This window comes from Gymnodraco acuticeps, unplaced genomic scaffold (assembly GCF_902827175.1).
Source record: "Gymnodraco acuticeps unplaced genomic scaffold, fGymAcu1.1, whole genome shotgun sequence".
Classification (NCBI taxonomy): domain Eukaryota; kingdom Metazoa; phylum Chordata; class Actinopteri; order Perciformes; family Bathydraconidae; genus Gymnodraco; species Gymnodraco acuticeps.
The window spans coordinates 2,512,038-2,528,033 of NW_022992250.1; the positions used below are offsets into that span (position 1 = coordinate 2,512,038).

The 15,996-nt window shown below is 39.9% G+C and overlaps 2 protein-coding genes across 6 annotated transcripts in view; both read left to right on the plus strand.

Moving 5' to 3' along the window:
• The window catches only part of jakmip2 (janus kinase and microtubule interacting protein 2), a 32,289-nt gene extending 26,513 nt beyond the window's left edge, over positions 1–5,776 (plus strand). The window contains exons 23-24 of one of the 2 annotated variants that reach the window (XM_034206605.1): positions 221–297; positions 1,286–1,570. In XM_034206605.1, the coding sequence (XP_034062496.1) occupies positions 221–271 (51 nt within the window). In that variant the 3' untranslated portion in view covers positions 272–297; positions 1,286–1,570. Of the gene's footprint in view, positions 1–220; positions 298–1,285 lie in introns of both variants that reach the window. The other variant, XM_034206604.1, reaches the window with a different exon arrangement.
• Positions 5,777–10,187: 4,411 nt separating this feature from the next.
• dpysl3 (dihydropyrimidinase like 3) overlaps positions 10,188–15,996 on the plus strand; it is a 35,259-nt gene continuing 29,450 nt past the window's right edge. For 2 of the 4 annotated variants that reach the window (XM_034206623.1, XM_034206624.1), the window contains exon 1: positions 10,188–10,557. In XM_034206623.1, the coding sequence (XP_034062514.1) occupies positions 10,192–10,557 (366 nt within the window). In that variant the 5' untranslated portion in view covers positions 10,188–10,191. Of the gene's footprint in view, positions 10,558–14,814; positions 15,010–15,996 lie in introns of those variants that run through there. The other 2 variants (XM_034206625.1, XM_034206626.1) reach the window with 1 other exon arrangement.

The following is a 15,996-nucleotide window of genomic DNA, read 5'->3' on the forward strand; positions in this document are numbered from 1 at the left end:
TTCACATTGTTTGTAGTGAAAACAATCTTTTTAAAAAGCTCAAAAACATGTCAGATTACATTCTTACATACATATTATTAAGACAAATATTTCATATATATCAGTGTCAAGTTTCCTTGTACATTAAACCTTTGTGCCTGTCTCTTCTGATACTAACATAACTTACCTATGTGTTCTCCTTTTAACTTCTTTGTCTCTTCTTTTTCTCTTTCTTCTCCAGTTTTTGTTTCTGTTCTTGTTCTTTTCTCTTGCCTTTATCCTATGGCCTTGAAGTCTTTGGCGTGTCCTGTAGCAGAGGTGAGTCCTGAGGGCTTTGAGTAGAAACTACAGACTTCCGCCGCCTCTTCTCTGGACCTCGGTCAAATAATTTCCCGTTCAAGCAGAACCTGCACAGCAAGTGTTTGGCTCTGTGCAGCCTCCAAAGTAAACGCTGGGAATGATCTGGCTACGGAGCCTAAATTGTCTTTGACAAGCGCTTAGCAAGTTGCATTTCTGTAGTAATATAAGTACTTCCTATATAGGCTCCTGACCTTCAGAATAAAAGCACAGTAGTGATTCATCTATGGAATTTACTCATCATACCCAAATGTAAACAACAAAGGGTCCTATTTGAACTGTAGATGCTGCTCATGGTTAAATGAAAATAAGATAGTAAGAGCACAGAAATGTTATACAATCAACACAAATGATGCATCAACACTTATTTTATTATGTAATTAATCATTTATCAACAATTAATCTGTAGTTGTTTTAAAAAAGGAAATAACAAACTGAACAATAGTAATATTTTGTACATGGGGATCTTTTTGTTACCGCACTGTGACCAACTATTTGACTCTGGCCGGCTCACTTTCCCTCCTACACATGTACCTGCTACAGCTTGCCTTCAACATTCAACCATAATTTCTTCTTCATCTTTGCACCTTTAACGTCTTTGAATTTAACAGTTACATTTAATTTTCTTCCATTTTACATCAGCATAAGATATTTACTTCACATCAACATCACCATATCTTGTGTTTGTTTGTTGTCACCTCTTTGATTTCAACCCGTGTTTCTACGTGATTTTTTCTCATTAACCAGACTTTGGGGTTTCTTAAATGGTTGTGCAGGAACATTTATTTGTACTTTTAGGTTGATTTATTTTTAAGTGTGGATGGCTGACAGATTTGCTGAAACATTGCTTAACCCCAAAAAGAAGTAGAATATATACTGTCGTCAAAACATAATGAAATTACCTTTGACTCCTCTAATTCTTTGTGACTCCTCTCTCTTTGTCTCTCAGGTGGTGTGTCAGCTTGGGGATCTTGTTTGTGACTGCAGTGTTATTTATTTTCTGGACGACTGTGGAACAATGTGCGTAGCAGTGGCTGCTCGTGTCATAACATCAGTGACTGCTGTCAGTGTAGGTGGATGTGTCGTGTGTTGGCCATGGACGTTTGCAATTCAGATTTTATCCTTACATTTTTTTAAATGGGGGTGGGGTTCTCAGGATACTGCCCAGGGGGACTTTTTTTTAGATCGGCATTGGACAATAAACTTCTGTAAATGCAGCTAGGAGTGCTGCAGCAGGCTGCAAGAATGACACACACACCTACATACACACAGTTAACGGACACGCATGCATATACAGACGCATGCAGATGCAAACACACACTTACACACTTACACACTTACACACTTACACACTTACACACACACACACACACACACACACACACACACACACACACACACACACACACACACACACACACACACACACACACACACACACACACACACACATGCTTTGACAATTCCAAACCAAAGCCTGGGAAATGTTTTCTCTGCCATGCAGGGTAATATAGTGTCATTCATCACCATTTAGTCACAGTATAAGCAGACAGAAAAAACTCATAGACAAGGCAAACAAACCTCCGGACCACAACATCTCTTCTTTCCTTTCAAAACCCAAAAGGATGTTCTTCACAAATGCAACTTCTTGGTGAATAAAAGCGAGCCAACTCAGGTCCCAGGAGTGTAGAGGCCAGTACTGGTCTCAGGTCAGGTTATAATAAGGATCACTAAGGAATATGGTGTGTCATGGCTGATCCCAGAGTGGCGCGAACACAGACTGCTTGGACTCTCCTGAGGTCAAAGACACTGCAGAGTGGTGTGCAAAGACACTAAAATGGGGATACAGGACACTCAGGTCGACACGTCTTCACGACTTTAAGCGATGAGAGTTCAAAAGAGAAAGACAAGATCACGAGGGGAACGACACTCTTCGATCCAGCTCCACTCAACCTGGATCTCCACAGATTGTGAAACCGCTTCTAATTTATTTTCAAAAACCAGCAGACTGTAAGAGCTTTACTCTCTGGTTATCTTTCTTTTTTACAGCTCCCACCACACAGATACTGTGTCACAAGATTTCCACTGAGAAAACATCCCTACTCTGTACTATAATATATACATTTGTTGATATGTACATGTGACTGAATTATTTAATGTAGTCTCCCCTTTTTATTTCTGTGAATAGTTGCACCTTTTTTTTATTTTCTGAAGCAGCTTGAACAGTTGATGTAGTTTATAAATGACTCTAAAGGGTACACATTGCTCTGTTTTATTGTAGTGACGGCTGCAAAGAATAACTTTATTTCCTTGAAAATTATAAATGAAAAATCGTTGGAATATGAATGTGGAATAATCAAATATTTGCCTCCCTTTTCCTTTCCCTCCCTCTGTCACAATGTTCTTTATCAGTCAATCTGTTTCTCTCGGATTGACCAGCAGGGGGTGCTGGTTTCACCTGAGCTACTTTAAATGTTCCCTTTAACGTTACAAATTATTTAACAAACTTGTAAATATGTTCAGGCTTCCTTGCAAAATATCCTCATCAACTCTAGTCGGACAATTGGTAGATTGATTTAAATAAAAAAAATATGTCATCAGTTTCTCCTTGACACACAACAAATTGACAAAAGCTAGATTTATTAAAAGCAGTTCAACTTTAAAGACAATAAAATGTACACATTTCTCTGTCTCAAGATCACTGCAGGTTCTCTCTATCCTTGTTCTCTTACTAACAAAGATGTATTTGATACTAACGACCCTCTTTTACGTAACACTAATCGCCACTTCCCCAAAATGAAACGGGAGAAAGTGAACGCAACACTACACCTACTCCACTTCTCTCCTGCCAATTCAACTGCCCAGTCCCTGCAATATTAACTAGTTGACCGGGCTTGTTCCCTATGTACCTGAGTTAGTGTATCTGCTATCATACCCCTCCCCCCTCCGGCTCCATTCACAGGTCTAGGGTATCGAGGCATCTAATTACATAGCGGACAGTAACACTGACTCTACCAAGGGGCATGGCTGAACCTCATTCACACCAACGCAACTCCGGTTCAAGAGACCCTTTTGGTGCAAACTCAGCTAACTAGCAGTTGCCTTAAATGCACCTTTTCCCCCTTGTATGTTCCACTTAAATGACTATTCTTTCAGGCGGTTGATATCATGTAATGTATTTATATATTTTTAATTTGACAGAGTAATTTTCAAACGTTATCCCGTCTGTCTTCCAACGAGAATCTAACCCCTCCTTCTACTTTCGTCTAGATTATTACATAAAAAGATAAAAGGAGTAATGCTGTAAAAAATTAAAAAAAACATGGCCTTTGACCTTTAAAGAATTGTCTTTTTTTACATCATTATTACAGGTGTGCATGGTAAGGGTTTTGTGTTGGAGGTGAGCATTTTTAACCGTCCTAATATTTTTTCTTTTATTAATAGGCCTACTATTTTCATAAATGTTTTCAGCTGAGTAACGTTAATTTTCTCTCTTTCCTAATCTGTCATATTGAGAATTCACCTTTTTGAAGAGTTAGAACTGTATCTCATAAAATGGACTTTATCGATTTTGGGGGAGAACGTAAAGAAACCTATTTAAAACATTCAGTTTAAAATGTTTAAAGTACAGTATAACGCATTTTAATTTATACTTTTGCAGCATTTGTTTTTCTTGTCACGGCATGGTACACGTTTGCATTAGTTAGGCAAGTTAATGATTACTTATTTCATCTGGCAAAACAGTTGCCATTTGTCTTGACTCCATATTTTTTATTTCTGACCTTAAACAGCAGTTGACAAAATAATCCCAATACAGGGTCCATTTATTAGCTGTTATGAAATGTTCTATGGATTCAAACACACTTTGGATTTATTTTGTCATCCACTGTGTCCAAGGTCAATAAGGAACCTTCAGATCATTCATGAACTTCTTTCATGCTATCTTTGTTAACATGATTTATTTTTACAATATGCACTACTCAGTTGTTTGTGTTGCAGTGCTGTCTCCTGTCAGTCTCTATTGGTAGCTGTCACCAGTCGTCCCTGCTAATGAGGTTCTGCTCTGTTCTTGCAGGAAGAAGGAAATGGGCTGAGCTGTGGCTGGTATTGATTATTCTTCCATATGATGCACGTTACTCTGAAAATACATGTAGCATAGTGACTGCAAGTACATGTTTTGCAGGTCAAAAAGTACTTTTCAACACCAAGGTCCTATTGTGTTTCATGAATTCATTCATAAAAACACTGCTCAGTATAAGGAAATGGTTGCGGTGAAGACTTGTGGTATGTTATGAGTCATAAAACCTTACTACATTGAAGCAGTAACGCCTTCAGGTTTGTTCTTTTAGGTTTTGCAGGACACAGAGCAGGGTTAGTCCAGGATAACAGGCTGTCTTTTCACTTTAGTCCTGCCTGTCCTTGCCAAGCCAGAGGAGAACAGCGGTTGAGCCAGGTTTAGTATTGTAGACCACTCCTGCCAGAGGATGTCTGTCATAAAAGTGTTTTATATCTGTCCTCCTCTCAGCACTCACACAGAGGTCACTCTCAGAGGTCACAGTGTGCATTGCACTGACTAACAGCATTCTCAAAACTATTTAGAAAGATACAAAATGAAGTGTAAGAGAAACATGAAAAGAGCTAGTTTCCACGTTTCATTCAGCCTTTTTCTCAGATATTGAACAACCTAAACATGTCCTAAAAGAACAATAGAGCAAAAATCGAAACAGCTTTCTCTGCAAAACGTCTACTACTGTATAGATGCTTTTCCAGCACATGGCTTCAACTAAATCACTTTTGACATGACTCTTTTTGTTTAAATGATGCGTCATTCTAGAGGAAATAAAAACTCTTGTGTCACTGTGTTAGAAAGCCTGCCTGGCTGTAAGGGATATACAATGCTGAAATGTCTAATAGCACATCCTCAGAGGCTCTTTAACCTCATTTGAGCAGCAGCTGGTCAGCAGCCCAACCATCTGAGGCGGATGCAGCTGCAGGGTCTGCTTTGTTCAGATGCTTAGCAACACTGAAATCATGTAAGATCTCTATTCAACATGTGAGACCAGTTGCTTTTCGTCTTTATAACTACAGTGAACGTGTACAGATTGATTTCCATCATTCGGAGGAGAGTGCAAAGCAGCTGAAGTGTGTTTTCTCCTGCGGGTTTGACCTCGGTTTGTCATTCCTTTCTGGTTTGGCTGCATCAGGCTCATCCAAGCAGCCAAAGACAATAATTAAATGCTAGCCTTTGTCTTGCTCTCTCCTGTTAATCCTGTGGATGTTTGCGGCCAAATGTTCACTGCTGCTCAGGACTGTCTGCTACTGCTCTAACAGCTCTACCACTATGCTGTTCTGAATAATGAAGGGAACATATATAACTGTTTACTCAGTGTCTAAAAATATATAATAATAAATAAATATCAGGGACCAGAAAAAAATGCCGGATAAGACGAGACATCCAGACAAACTGAAGGTGTTAGGGCATGTTATCCTATAGATCAGCTGGTAGGCTACAGTAGCTGAGATGGAAATCAATACAGGTGTGCTGTGAAACTAACTAAATATTTGGTAAGTGGCTGTTGTGAAAATAAATGTTGCTGTGTAAATGTTAGCAAGTCCTGGGAATTACATTTTTAGAGGTAGAACATTTTATTTTGGACAGTTGTACATATACTGCTTACATTGAAACTGTCACAAGTGCATGGTTGGGACACATTCTTACCATCTGAGGAAATGTATTATTCCGATTTTTTTATATCGTTTGTTGAATGAAGGTACGCCAATGCAGAACACACTTGTAACTTGTCCAACCTTCATATATTGATTAACTCCCATTGACTTGCCTTTGGAACAGTGGCCCACTTACCCACTTCTTCCAGCGTCTTACTAGCTGGAAGGCCTTTTGTGGCAAATCCGTAAGGGCCACTGAGGGTGAATGCATCAAACTCTGTCCTATCTGCCATCATTACATCATGCCTGAGTGAACACGCCAGTGGCAACACGAGATCTGTGAGATCCATTTTTAATATGAGGATGGGGGATAGTCTCCTGCTTTGTTCCAGGATTCCTGCCGTTGTTCCTTTAAAAGCCTCATTAAGTCTGAGCTGTATCCTGTAAGCAAGCATCTTGAACCAGTGCCAAACAGCCTTATCACACAGGATGTCATATATAAGGATCAATGCCAATACTGAGATCATTATTAGTGGAAAACACCAGAAGTTTTTTTATGTTGACATCCAACCACAACATGAAACAAACAACCAACTAAATGTTTGGTTTTAATGGTTTGCAGCTATCATGACATCACTGACATTGAAACCCTGAGCATGAGCTGCCTCAGTCTGCTCTGTCCACCAAATAAAAAAAGTTTGAGACAAACATGTGACTAGGCTTTGAGCACTTTCCTTGCTCTCACATAATATCTAGTTATTTGCAAGTCATCTAAACAGGTTGGTTCCACGTGTAGCCAGCCAAAACGAAAAGTTGATGCATGAGTGAAAATGTAAATAAAGCTGTCAGTCACTTTTGTTTGGTCTCCCTTCTCTCAGCCTTATTTACTGTCTAAACATGAGAAACACACCAGAAGCACGGAGGAAATAACAGACAAGCCATAAAACACATAGCCTCAGTGCTAACCAGAGAATTACAGAGGCAGGAACATCAGTGGGCTCTCGGGTTATCCACAAACCTTGATGCTTGAATCACATTCATGTGATGGGAACATTCTGCTGGCTGGACAAGTATCTGATTCCAACAGAGCCACAGGAACTGATGACAGTGATACAGTCCCCTAAAAAACCCCCACTAAGCCATCTTTTCTGAAATAGTGCTTCATCACTAATATTTTTTTCCATCCTAGACATGAGGGTTTTCTTAATGTGAGGTAAATATTGTTACGATGTCAGCCACCATGAAACAAACATAATGTATAGTAAAGGTTGTGTACATAGTGATGCCCACATTTGAGCCAAAGGGAAAATGGTGGTTGAACTATATATTTATTTCTAACTTATATTTCCATACTTTTCTGCCAGTTAGATGTTTGTTTGTAGACGTTGTTTAGACGTTCTTATGCATGAGTTTGTTTCTCCTGTAAGAGCATATTAGGAAAACACTGATGGTGGGTTCTCTCGATAAAGTGCCCCCCTGCCTGAAAAACAACAACGGCCTCTTTCAGCTGCTGACAACCTGTTAGATGAGACCTGTGGATGTGGCCTGTTTGATCTCACTGTAGCCTACAGTGTGACTGACCTTGACACTTTTTCCAATGTCTGTGGGAAATGACAGACACACACAGACACACACTCTACTGAAATCTAGAACTTGTTATCGTTAATCCATCTGAAATGTTCCACCAGGCCTCACAGTGAAACCAAAGCCATTCTCACCCAGGCTGAACTGCATTATGCTTTTAACCTATCCATAGCACAATTCTAAGTGTGTTTTTGTATCAGTACAAAAAGGCAATGATTTCGAATCATAATGTGAATCTTAAAAGCTAATTCATGTCATACTTGATAACATGAGGCACATGTGTAATGTATTAATGTTTTGTCTTTATAGCTGGTTTCTATTGGAGCAACATCCAGAGAAATGCCATACCTCTTCTCTTGTCCTCACCTTAATTACTACTATCTGGAAACAGTGTATTTTCTGGAACACAAAGAAAAGACAAAGAAAGACTGAGGCTGTTTTGACCCAACTAACAACTCAGCCATTAAGAAGGCATTATAATGGACAATAAATTAACCTTAATCTGAATATGGCTGTTCCATAATTGCATCCCTGTTATCAGAGTAATGCTGTTGAGTTTTTTTTCTCCTCTCTCAGTTTGAGACCAGCTGCCTGAAAACTGCTCTTCTCCCACTGCTGACAACTTCCTGTATCATTCGTGAGTATCAGCCCGGGGAGCATGTAGTCAATGAAAGCCCAGACTAGCACTTGCAGAAACGTTAGCTTTAGTTTACTTTGACTGCTTCATTTTCAACTGAGAGGTTTGGCCGCAGGTATTGTTACACAGTGGTGCTGAAAGGACAGCGAGCTAGAGTACAGCTCCGTCACCTTGGGAACCTGTGTTACCTGCACACCTGCTTCCAATCAGTTGATTAGGATATCAGATTGCAGATGATTGGATCTGCTAAACTTATTATAGTTTTATTGTTTAATTTCAAGCTGCAACACAATAGTGTATGTTACTAGGCTTTTTACTCGGTATTCTGACACGTTTTTTTTTTCAAAGAGCCAATCTACTCTCTTATTCTAAGGCCTTTGTGTTTTTGCTTGCTAATTAAAGTAGGCCTACAGACAAAAACACAAGTTTATTTAGGTCCACTTATTTTTTAAATCTGACATAAACCATATGTTACCCTTGCATCAGGAACCACAGTGCCACTTTTGGCTTTGACTCAACTCCTGAGTACTTGTCTGCTCACGCTTCCACACACACACACACACACACACACACACACACACACACACACACACACACACACACACACACACACACACACACACACACACACACACACACACACATACCATGCAGGGTTTCCGCTAGGATTTTTTCTCGCCGGTCAAATGTCCGGGCAGAATTTATTTTACCGGATACATTTGAAACTTACCGGTCATATTTCAATAATAATAATAATAAGAGTTGTGTAGCAGAGTTTCCGTTAGCAGGTAATTACCGGACTATGAGCAGATATGCTGATGTTTAAAACTCAGTTCACGGGGCTCATTTTTATATTGCTTCAGTCTATAATCGTAACAGATCGAAAAAATTCAGATTCATTTTTCAATAAATGATTCCACAAACATAATTATTACATTCAAACAAACTACTTGTAGTAGATGAAGTACATTATTCAAAAGTTTACATTAACTTTGAATAATCACACGGGAGAAACGGATCCTCTCTTTTCCTCTCTCTCTCTCTCTCTCTCTCTCTCTCTCTCTCTCTCTCTCTCTCTCTCTCTCTCTCTCTCTCTCTCTCTCTCTCTCTCTCTCTCTCTCTCTCTCTCTCGCTCTCTCTCTCTCTCTCTCTCTCTCCTGACAGCCCGTCAGTTTCTCCTGCAGCTCGCTAAACAGTGGGCGGGGCTTCAGGTGATCATGCAGAGCTGCGTGTCTCTGTCAGACTCAGCAGCTGATCTGATCTCTCTCTCGCGTCTGGTTATACTTCACTCGCGTTTATGTCCATATCGATCAGATCCAGCTCTCCTGATCGGGCTTTATAGAGAGCACCGATCAAACTATTAAGAGTGAATATCGGCCGATAATGACCGGTGGACGATCTATCGGAGCATCCCTAATTATTACCAGACATTTTGACCGGCAGGTTTTGAATTTACCGGTTTTTAATACATTTTACCAGCTAAAAACCGGTAATTACCGGCTAACGGAAACCCTGATACCATGTATACATCACTTCAGGGGACATTACATTGACTTACATGCATTTCCTGGAGACTTATCCTAACCTTAACCATAACCAACACATGCCTAACCCTAACACTTACCCTTAACCTTACCCTTACCCTAACCCTAATCCTAAACCTAAACCTAACCAAGTCTTCACCCTAAAAGTAATGATTCCCCTCATGGGGACCTCCAATTTGTCTCCATAAGGGAAGCCAGTCCCCACACGTGACTATGTAAACAGATTTAGGTCCCCACAAGTATAGTAATGCTAGACCACACACACACACGCACACACACACACGCACACACACACACACACACACACACACACACACACACACACACACACACACACGCACACACGCGCGCGCGCACGCGCACACCTTACCACTTCAGCGCTAGTTTAACCGTCTTTCTCGGTCACTTGTGCAGGACTCCACCATGGCAGAGCGTAGGGGAAACTGGGACAAGGCAGAGGACGACCTTCCGGTTTACCTCGCCCGGCCTGGCACTGCTGACCAGGTGCCCCGGCAGAAATACGGAGGCTTGTTTTGCAATGTTGAGGGCGCATTTGAGAGTAAAACCATTGACTTTGATGCCCTGAGCGTCGGCCAGAGGGGGTCCCGCACCCCGAGGACCGCCCGACGGGAGACCGGTCAGGAGGCGCGGAGCCCGGACAGTGACAGGAAGATCTCCCCTGTGGAGGAAAGCCCCGCAGCCAGCAAGCAGGGAGGGAAACACTCACCTCGGGTTGAGTTCAGTACCAGTGGCAGTAAAGAAGTGCTGCAGAACCTGGGGGATGAAAAGGTAAGAAAGTTTTTTGCGTGAATGACAACAGACATGACGCAGCATGTGTCAATGACAGGAGTGGTTTCTGAAGTGTGTATCACTGTATCACTTATTTGCTCATCCTGTATCCTTTTCTTCGTTGTTGCTGCAAAAAATATTCCATATGAATTATAAAACAATACTATGAAGATATTAAAAAATGGAGACTGTACAGTATGTATACTGTAACACATTTTTGCAATCGCAGCCCTAGCACATCCACCTTTTTAAAGCCTGTAATACCGTAGGCTATATGCTTAATGCATTTTATGAACTGATGAGATACTAAATTGTTATTTGTAAATTTGTCACAACTCACACACCGCCCCATCACTATATTACATCAAAATACTGATTGATACAAATAAATCTGAAAAACAGCATTTTGGAATAAATTCAGCCCCTTAACAGTTCATCATCATACATGTATAATGTATATACATTGAAACCCAAAGAGTATGAACAAAAGATTCAAACAGCTACAAGTGGAGCTGAAGTGTAGTTCACACATTTTGGGATGTGTCACTATAGGCCAATTAAAGCAAGAAGTCAAAAATATGAACAAGTGATATCATCATAAGGTACTGAGAGAAATCATAGTATACATTCTAATTAGTAGTTTGTTGCAATGTGCACACATATGATTGCTAGTAATACTTATCCAATGCAATAGGTAAATATGAGCATTTCCTTTCTCTAAAACCTGCAGTACATTGCAGTTAAAAAAATAAAAAATATACACTTCTAAAATGCGTCTGGCTGCCGAATAAATCTATTAAAAGTGCCAGTTTTTGAACCATTTTGAAGGAAAAGTTGCAAAACGATACTGAACTGATTTAGGGCAGCAAAGTTGGAAATGTTCATATACACTTAATTATTTACGTACAAAAAAGCTATACCATATAACTTATTAGTATGCCACCTGTTTTAATTAATTATATTCACATAGGGATACACTTTATTTTGCCTGAGGGTGAATTTGTCCTGAGCACAGAGTTTGAGTCCATTGCCTTACTTAAAAAACATCTCTCAAACTGAACATTAAAGACATTTACATCGTGAATCTTTAAAAATAAACCTTGTGCATTTATTGCACTATTCACTGGGATTTATAATTCAAGTTCAGCAACTTGATGGAGACAGGAAGACATTTTGACTTTATGTCTTTGGTTTGGATGTTTTGGCACACTCAGTATTCCTCAGGATGGCAGAGGTTCATATTTGTTTCTGACCCAAAAGTGTGGTCACAGTTTTTCTGCAAAAAATGTTTATAGAAGAATAAAACGGGCTGATTTTATTTGTATGTGTTGTCAAGCTGGCACACTAAATATTTACTACACCGGCTGCTAAATGATATTTGTGTTGAGCAGGAACGTTTTCTCTTCTAATGCCAGAGTGAGATCACTTTCTGGGCACAGAAAAATTATGATTCATGTCTCTCTTTCTCTCCCTCTGGCTCTGACACACACAAACACACTCACAGTTTTGGCTCAGAGAGAAAAGACGACATGAAACATTATATCAAATACATATACCATCATTATAACTAACACCCTATATTTCAAAGCTCACTTTGTGTTTCTACAACCTTTTGCTTCATCCAAGTCTAATATTAGAACAAAAATGTCTGCTGCTGTTTCTGCTGTCGACAAGATTTATTAGGAGACTGTATGAAAATAGTTGTTAATTTGTGCAAAATAAGCCTTAACTGGCACAGTCTATCATGATCTAAACTGTTTAAAAGATTTTTTTTAAGTATGTACTGTACTGTAAGCATCTTCAAAATAGCATGGAACAAATGTCCCCCCTCATGTGGCCTGACAGTGAACTGCAAAACTGTGACTCCTGACTCCTGAGGGACAGATGATTCAGCAGAATCAACAGACAGTTTTTTTTGTTGCTTTGTATTAAAAGTGTTTGAGAACATCAGACTGACAACAGAGTCAGGACATGCTTTCTCTTCTGACTGTCTGGATGTTCGTCATGGCTAACCTGAAACAGTTTATGCAAACTAATCAAAAGCTGACTGATGTCTGACCCTCATAGTGTTCCAAGTTTCAAGACGATTTTAATGAATTCAAAATGATTTTACATCATAAGGCTGCAGTTTTTTTAAAAGCCTGTTAATTGTTAGGGTTCATATGGGAATATTTGTTGGCTTTGTTATATAATAACAATTGGTTTCCTGTCCGGTAAGGTAATTAGTGCAATCAGCTGCTCTAATGGTGTGAAGAATGGGGAGTGGGTAGCCAGATGTCCGGATGCCCCCCCCCCCCCCCCCCCTCCTTTGTTATCATGCGGGGTGGCGGTCAGACTGGGAGGGGCAGAAAAAACGATAATACTATCGTGTAATATTGGAAAAACCTGCGTTTAACCAGTAAAACAAGGAGTGGTTGTTGAGTTGCATTATGGGATATGTAGGCTACAGGGACAAAGGATATCTATGCTTCAGTGTTGAGTAGAAGGAACAGTTTAATTGCTTATGTATATTGCCTCTTTCAATTCAACCAGAGCAAAGAAAGTAATTGCATAATGTAAACTTCAAAAACATCCTATTGCTCGCTGTTCATGCTAATGTGATTAGTTAATGATGTAATTCAATGTGATCGCTGGTTATTTAAGGGAATGAGTAACTTTTCCTCTGGGGACATCAGGGTGCTGAGTCTGCTGGCGCAGTTATGATGACCTGACAGTGTTTTCTGCATCGTTGATTTGTCTGCGCCCTGTCTGTCTATCTGTGTCAGCTGCTTAATGTGGGCTGCAGCGGTAGCAGGTCTGCAATTTGAAGTGTGTTGTTAATGCATTCTCAAAGTCCTGTGAATGCTGAGGTAATGCCTTACTAACCCCCCGCCGTAAAAGGACATGTCAGTATGCAGTTGTCATCTTGCAGCCAAATGCAGGAGGAAAACACGGTTATTAAGCCATATTGAAAAATAATATTGAATCTCCTCCTAACATTTGTAGTTGATTACACACTTGCCAGCATTGCCACAAGTACATATTTGATCAAATGACAGACAAATCATGAAACGTTTCTGTTTTGATTTGAGGCCTTAGCCCTATATTTGTGAATATATTATCATAATGTTAAACTATAAGGTCAAATACTCTGCATCCTGAAAGTAACACATATTTATTTAGTGTTTGTTGAACGTTTGTAACTGGTAATGATTTCTGAAATATATGCATCTGATAAATACGGTTGGTTTTTACTTCAAAATGTACAAAATAAATTATTAGCTTACACATAAATCAACTATACTTGCTAAACTTATGTTGTTTATATTTTGCTTAAAAACCTTGAAATGTATAAAATTAATTAGCGTATTTAAGTGATGGTAGTACACAAGACACACGCACCACACACAAACAAACACACACACACACACACACACACACACACACACACACACACACACACACACACACACACACACACACACACACACACACACACACAGGCAGGCACACCCTGAGTCACGTGCATGTCTTGAACCTCATTATGTGTGCATTAGTGTTGAGAGAAGGAGTGGTGGGGCAAATGACCAGAGTGAAGGGGGGGTCCACTTTAGGTCCAAACAATAGAGACACATGGCTGGGTGGGGACATGCAGTGTGTGTGGTGAGTAGACATGTGGGGTGTGTAATGCGGTGGGCAGGCTCTGTGACAGCTGCTACACCATTTCTGCCCCTCCTTTATGTTCAGAAAAACTAAATCTGTAGGTAATCATTTGTAAAATGAATTTATCAATTGAATTATTGCAAACATTTTACAATTTCAAAATCCCTTCAAGACATACATTTAGTCATTTATTGTCCGTCTTATTATACACAGCCCTATTCATTCAGTACCTGACTTAATATAGTACGTATTTTATAAATAATTCTACCTACTCAATAACTAGAATGATGATGGTGATTTACTGCAGAGTTTAGAGAGTCCTGCTTGTGGTACTTCCTATGAACATAGTGCAAATTCTCTTCTAACACATCTTTATTGATTCTATTCTGATTAATTAACTCCTTAAGGGCTTTCACACTGATGAACTTATAAAGAATAGAGCACAAACTGGTAAATGTAAACCTTGGTTCAGATACAAAATTGCAGATGATGTCACATATATCTGCAAGAAAAATGTGTGACAGCCCAGTAATGCAGACAACTGGATGCAGACTGTTGAGCACTGCGCCCTCCAGTGGAAAGATTGTGACACAGCTTCTCCCCAATTGATCATTTGAGGGAGGGGCCGGTGACTGAAGAACAGACGCTCCAATAGCACTCTGCGAAGCACTTTACATCGCACTGACACAGGGGCGACCATTCCCTGCAGCATCCGAAGAGGGGGAATACCGTTTTTCAAAGCTTGATTTTGAAGGTGGAATCGGACGAAACATGTCTTACCAAGGAAAAAAGAACATCCCAAAGATCACAGTGAGTAAAACCGCTTATTTATGCTTCATTGAATGGCAAACTTTAAACCCATCTGCTGTAAATCACTGCGTTTCAGTGTCTCGCGCTGCCGTTTCACAGCGATGTATCATAAACATAAATACAGCTACCAGCACGACTCGGGTCTTGTAATTTTTATTTGTATTGTCAGACTTGACCGCATGAATCCGCAGGAAAAAATACGCACCGTGAAATGGCTTGAGTGGCTGCCATAGTGACAGGCAGGCGGAGAGATGAGGCGTTTCCTTAAAGGTGTCCTGCATCTTCTTTGTTGAGAGGATCCATGCGTGGGGCCGAGCCGGCTCGCCCATAAAAACCCTTGTAGTGTTTCTGCAGGGACTTCTGTGCATAGCTGTTAATTATGCAGTAGGCCTATATACAGTTGGGTGGCATGTCATTAATGTGCGTATTGCATTATTGTGGAACTACATTAATTATATCCCAATAACATTTTCACAGAAAAAAGACAAGGTTGATATAAAGATGATCATTATGTATTATTTCCTTAATCCTGCTGTAGCCTTTTTGACAAAAATGTGTTCAGCACTGTCACATTTAAGGAGATTGTTTAGGGCCTCACATGCATGGGAGACAATTGATCAGTAATGGGACTATCATTTTCAGTTAGCTTCTCTGCCATTCTGATGTTTTATGTTTTTAGTGATGTACTGAAGTGTTCTTATAATAGACTTTATTAGCCTTATTATACTCTCCTGTAGCTATGAGCTGGCAAACAAAGACACACACATGGGTTGTGCGAAATTACTTTGCAATTATTGGGCTTCAGATAACTGTTTCCACAAAGTGTCCTATTTATTTTAATGAAAATAACTAAACGTGTTCCACCTACAGACAAGGCCTACTGTTCATATTGCACGCTGGTGCAGAGGAGAGTGAGAGGAGAAAAAAATACACGCCCATTTGCAATGAGCTGGCCTTGTGATGGGGCGCTTTTATTTCTGCATCATG